This window comes from Halyomorpha halys, unplaced genomic scaffold (genome assembly GCF_000696795.3).
Source record: "Halyomorpha halys isolate HHAL.00 unplaced genomic scaffold, Hhal_1.1 Scaffold400.1, whole genome shotgun sequence".
Lineage (NCBI taxonomy): Eukaryota > Metazoa > Arthropoda > Insecta > Hemiptera > Pentatomidae > Halyomorpha > Halyomorpha halys.
Genome location: NW_027106113.1, coordinates 1,139,497 through 1,146,131, shown reverse-complemented (window position 1 = coordinate 1,146,131; position 6,635 = coordinate 1,139,497). Strand labels below are relative to the sequence as shown.

Sequence of the window (6,635 nt, the reverse complement as noted above, 5' to 3'; positions counted from 1 at the left end):
CTTTGCTGACCGCACCCCCCGATAAACTTCTTCAAACATTAATCTACGGTCAACTATCTACATCTCATTATAAAATTATTAAACTTAATTTCAGAATAAAATATAATTACAAATTATATAATAAAAAATGGACTATTAAATTGAAAAATAAATGATATGGTTATGAAAACTTAAAAATATATCTCATTTCCAAATTTATTAATAACAAAGATGAGAATGACGACTTAAAATAACCATTCCAATTAAATTTATTATTTTATAATTATTAATACACTATTTTATCAAATTTGGTAACAAGCTTGTTTAGTATCTTCTTTTTTTTATATTGAAGTTCTCTATTTTCAAATGATTTTGTATTAAATATTTTAATTTTTTTATTATATATTCATATAAAACTAAACACATATGTATATACTTATCTTGACTTTTTATAACTTGAAAATGTCATTACTAATAATGACATATTAGTAATATATAAAGGTAAAAGTTTTATGTAAACAATCATTTTTCAAAGTTATGATAATCATAACAAATAAAAATGTAATAGTATATGAAGAAGTATTTAGATAAAAAAAAAAAAGAATTAAATTCTAGTTGATAAATTTTTTAAAAAATTCAGATTTTTTAAAAAGCTTTTTATCTATTTATTTAATTATTAATACAAATTAATTAAACTATATTAATTATAAAAATATAATTTTAATATTTATTTAATATTACTTATTCCCTTAATGGAAGATTTATTTATTATTTAGATGAGGAATATATTGTTATTTACAGAAGGATAAGGGTTATTGTTAATTGTTCTCCCCTTTAAATAAAACATAGGATTAATCTTGTTATTGAAGGAAATAACAGAGCTTGTGATGTTGGGAGTACGCCTTTACCCCTATCATGGAAGAGGCCTGTCAGTTGGAGAGGCTCCAGAGACAAAGAAATTAAGGGAGCTGGAGTTGCTATTAACCCAATTTAGCCGTGAGTGTGGGTGTCACTGCAAGCTGCTTCCTCCCATTTCTGCCATCCTACGCCCTTGTATATTCTCACAATATCACCTTACTATCACGACTTAATTGTTGAAGTCTGATATAGCAATTCTTCAACATACTAAATAATTAAATACAAAATCTTTTTCCCCTCTTTCCTTTTTATCATACACTAAGTATGATCAATCTAACGCTCTGATAAATTAAAGATAAATTAGATGATTATGTTACACATTATCCGTCCAATCGAAGTGATATCCGCTTCGGGTTAAGCCTATTTTATAAAGGTCTAGACTTTATGTGTTCGACTATTCTTTAATGATGAATCAAGAATTGTGAATGAAAAGTTTTAAAAAATCTTTTCAAGGAGCTTCTATTGAAAGTTTTATGTATGCACTCGATCAATCAGACTATATTTTGATATCAGTGGAAATAGAACTTCTTGAGTATCCTATTTCTATATTTGTATTTCTGTATGGAAAAAACATCGTACTCATTTTGTTTGATATAAACTGATCTCTCCCAAAGACTTCGATCACACCAGGTTGCCCAAAGACCTGGATCTCGCCATGTTTTGCCCAATACTTCCCTAGACTTGTTGGAACAACTTCTTGTAATATATCATCCAACTTTTTTTTCAAATCTGAAAAATACTGAACTTCCTCCACGTCTTCTAATTCTCTTGCGTTTGAGGCTTGACTCGGCCTGCACTTTCTGGATTTTCTCTGCTTTCATGTATAAATGACTTCTGAATGAGTTGACTTTATTGAGTTGACTTCTGAACACGATTGTATAAGGGAAAGTTTCAATAACGTGTTAGATGAGCCACAGAATCACATAAAACATTCGATAACTGCACAGTGCGTTGTTTCATATATCAAATTACCTTTCTCGTCCTTCCACTTCCAAATCTAAAGCGTAACTAACCTCAGCTAATATGAAATAATAAAGGAGATCTAGAAAGGCAGTTTGGAAGAAAGGAAAGATGGGGTTCCTAGAACAGAAGCGGCACGTCAACGAAATGCGGTTAGGTTATCCCTCATTCCATGCTGTCATTCCAGTGTTAAGTTGAGGAAAATATGCTGGAAGCGTTGTTGGTGTCAAACCTCGGGATTCACTTAGCATCTTTATTATGATCCAAACGTATTTAACATTTCTTAAGTAGGATTGCAAATGTCTTCTGACTTCAATTTCTCCACTGCATTTGCAATTTCCTGAAGAGATTTAGTTTGCAGCATTGTCCATTTTTCAGACTATGGGGTAGGAAAAAACTAGACGTCTATCTCTCTCCCTCCTATGGTTTTTATTATACTCCCTGTCTTCCCTACTCATGTTCCTAGTGCTCCCAGGGTAGTACCGCTACTCTCTGGATAATGGAGAACATTGTGCCGACCGCGGAGCATCGTCCTCTGGCTCCCGTCAAAGGCGGGGGCAGTGTGTTTGCTCGTGTATTCTGACTTCAGACCTGTGAAGATTTTCTTGTCAGTATATTTTTCATTGAATAAAAAATAATATTTAAAAAAACATATCATTAGATATCTTTTCAGATAAAATTTTAAATTTTTATTAAATAACTTCATTAATTATATATATAATTACAAATTCGTGTGTCAGGTTTTATTTAACTGATTTATTTACTTAACATATATTAATGTAGCTATTTCTCAAATTACGATAAATTATACAAATTAAACCAAAATCTAAAAATATGTAATTAAGTATAAAGTAATAATATTCTAAGATGTCACATAGTTCACATTGGTTAACAATATTACAAATGGAAATAACATTCTTCAAATAAGTTCTCATTCAAAGTCCTCTTTTCCTTTTGGGTTCTGGTATAATGCTATTTATTTAATAACCTCTTCACGATCAAATAGCATTTACTTAAATTTTGTTCTGATGCATAAGACAGACAATTATTTCATAGTTGTTAACACATGAATACCTATTGGCTCATAAAAAATTCTTTTGTGGCCAACAATACAGTTTTTCATTAAAGTCACGAATAGCTTTTTTTGATGCTCAAGATAATCGGAAGCGTTCTCACAGTTTATAGCTTTATTTATCCTATAACTTTAAAGGTTTTTTAATCGCCTTATCTTACTAATAAAACTTTATGTGAAGGCGTTATAGATATTACATTGTCATACATTATTTTTTATCCTGGAAGGTGGAAGCCGATTTTCGGATATCACTTCGTGCTATCCCCTGCTGAATAGTCGCAATACTCCACATCGGATGGACCCGAAACCTTGACCATCTTTCTATCCTGTTAGATACTCGATTAGCTAACACTGGATAAAATCGATTCGGTGAAGCTAACAGCCGCAAACCTGAAAACGTACCCTGTCCAATGAAGTTGTACACTGATCAAGGTTTGAATGGCATTGTTGTAAATTTCAGTTTGACGATATCTCTCTGAGTAACGTGAAACTACTGAATGGAGAATGTCATAAAACATAGATAAAATTGAGTGTAGCGATACTTTATTATATATATTATTGGTTCTTAGTTGTAATTTAGTGAGTTTTTTTTTTTCAGAAGAACATTATGAACAGAACGAACTAGGTTTGTTTAACATTCTCAGCTGATACAGTTGCGTCATTTTGTAGGCAAGCATTCAGTGGCGTTACCTAAACCGTTGGAAGACCCGGGCGGGTTTATTTTTTACATCCAGAAAAAAAATAAAATAAATAAAATTGCAATTTTTAACTTTAAAACAAAAATAATTTGTTTATTGTTGCCCGTAGATTTAATGTGAGATATTCAGGGGTGCGGTCAGTGGAGTAGTGAACTAGTGCCTACTTTTCGACCTAAATTTCAGTTCTTCATCAAGGCTAAAAACAAAAAAACGATAAAACTACCATAATATAGTGAAGAGAAAAAATAGGATAACTAGAAATTAATAAGTTTACTAATGATGCTAGAATAGCATAAAATATAATATTGCAAAGTTAAGGATTCATACAAAAAGATAACAAACATCGAAAATAATTTAAATTCACATACTGCGAACTAAGCAAAAGTATATTATGAGAAATATAAAAATATATAGCTAAAATTAACAAAATAAAAAAGTAATAATTATTTTGAAGTTATACAATCCAAAAAGGCTTAATTTTTAACGGCCTCATCTGATTAAATCAAAATTTATTTATTTTTTGTCTGTCAACTTATCATTCATACAAAAATTAACAAATAAAATTAGAACAAAGATTCCTGATTTGGGTCTTATTTATCAGAGGGGACCAGAGGTTAGCCCCACCTTCCTTAGGTATTTCATGCATTATCTAAACTATTAAAATAAGAGACTTGTTTTTAATTATTAAACCATAAATAGTTAGAATAATTTATTGATAGCACAATTTCCTGATGTCTTTAAATGTTTAGTAATGGTTTAGTGTGATATTTGCTACTATTTGTATGAATGTTTGATGCAGCACATGAGCAACAGCAAGGTGATGGTGATGTACTGTAGTTGAGCTAGTGTAGGTTGTTCCTAAATGTTTAAGAACCTAGAGAGGCAGTGTTGGGAAATGGGGAACTTCATTTATAATTTCTCTTCACCCTACCAAAAATTATTTAGTATTAGTAATAATTTATTGGAAAGAAGGAAGTTTAGTTGAATATCTTTAAGAAATATTTTGTCATTTTTTTTTCCTTGTAGGACTTGTGTATATTATAAATTAGTCCAAACTACTGTTTTATTAGCTGTATCAAAAATTAATGAAATTATTACAATAGTCACATCTTTTATTTTTCTGAATTGTGTTCAGCGTATTTCTCATATTGGAATTTCTCATATCATACATTACTCATATTGGATTAGTTTCCTAAGTTATTCTCACAATACTATGATCCTGTTATGGTGGCTTCACAATCTTAACTTGTGCTTCTCCAAAATGGTTTCCGCTGAATTTTTATTAATTATGAGATGATGTGAAGTTGAATAGTGAATATAAAGATCTTTATTTTGAATATTTTTCTAATTATTGAATCACTCCTATAAATTTATTTTAATCTTATTAAAGACTAGTAAAAGTTTCAGTTTTAAAAATTATATGAATTAATATCTTTTTTTTTCCTTTTAAAACTAACAATAAATATATATTGAATATACCCAATGTTTTATGATCATTATTTTAGACAAAAATGAATTATAACATTTTGCCATTTTTTATATGTATTTCTTATTTTACTTAATTATCAAGTTGAAAATTAAGACAATATCATGAATCTTCAGTGTAATGTAAACATTTAGTTTAAGTTTATTTTAAAAAAATTGAAATCCAATAATTCAAACATAACTATTATTTCTTCAGGAGTATTGGGTGCAATGCACGAGTGTGCCTTTCTGATCTTCGAATGCCTCTTATCTGGAGGGACACAGACCACTTCAAGAACAAGGGTGATTATAGAAGGTTTGCAGTGTTCTGCCTGGCAAGGATTGGTACCGAGATGTATGACACGTCGCTCTTGTGTCCTGTTGACCGATCCCTCACTGACCTCACCTTCCCAGATGTTCTAGTCTTCAACCAGGTTAGCTCAGACTTCACCTTTACCCTCGAAGTCTACAGCCACATGTTGAGGGATGATATGTCGATGGCTAGTACAAGAAAGAAAATCAAGAACACCATCCATAACTCCATCAGTCGGACTGTTGGCAAAAAGCTTGCTGCCTCTCTCCGGGATGAGCTTAACTCAGGAAAAATGTAAGTGGTTGTTCATCTATAACTGGAGTCTTTAAACTTTTTAGCCTAAACCTCAAGGAGTATCCACTGCAATTTTTTTTTAATAAAAACATCTAATCATTATTTTGTACGATTCACTTCAATTGTAAAATTGATAAAATAATCCAAATAAACTGTGATGTACCATTGGTCGAGCTCATGGGATAATTTTAGTCCTCAGGTTGCAGTTCAAAGACCTCTGGTCTATACTAAAAACTTTTGCTGTAATGTAGATGTAAATCATCATTTAATGATTGGATGTACAAATAGTCATCTCTGCATCAGTATTGAGTTATAAATTTAATATTGTATTTACAACTAAACTAATAGCTATCATATATTATTATTGTATTCACTTATTTTCATTAATTTCACTCCACAAAAAATATATTGAATTGAATGCATTACTCAAAAAAATAACATTTTATTTTATACAATCAGTTAGTATTAACTGGAATCCGATTCGAAAACTGTAAACTCATCAATAAAACATTTAGATTTTCATTTTTCATCTGAACTTCCTACCCAATACAATTTTGAATTTTTTTTTAATACAATTTTGAATTATTATTTTTAATACAGTTTTGAATTTTGATAATTACAAATATTGAACATTCAACTAGTTAATGTCATTATTTAATACTTCTCAAAAAATATTTATGAAGAATTTTTGTTCTGTATTTTAGATGAATATCAGGGAATATAAAGTAAATTATATTGTGTCATTTACTCCTTACAGCGGACCAAATTTCGAGCTGATGGCATCAGCACGACTTACTTTGGACGATATAAATGATGGAATCAGGACTCATGACCTCAAGCTAGAAACATCTGGTAAATATCAATTATATTCATTAGCTTTATGATCTGAAGTATGTGTTTTTCAATTGTTTGTGTTTACACTCAACTCCTGTAGCAG

The 6,635-nt window shown here is 30.2% G+C and overlaps 1 protein-coding gene across 9 annotated transcripts in view; it reads left to right on the top strand.

Annotated features, from left to right (window-relative positions):
* Window positions 1-6,635, top strand: part of LOC106682291 (rhotekin) — a 316,322-nt gene that overhangs the window by 302,623 nt on the left and 7,064 nt on the right. For all 9 annotated transcript variants that reach the window (XM_067053646.1, XM_067053650.1, XM_067053644.1 and 6 more), the window contains 2 exons: window positions 5,309-5,698; window positions 6,456-6,550. In XM_067053646.1, coding sequence (XP_066909747.1) covers window positions 5,309-5,698; window positions 6,456-6,550 — 485 coding nt within the window. The remainder of the gene's footprint in view (window positions 1-5,308; window positions 5,699-6,455; window positions 6,551-6,635) is intronic.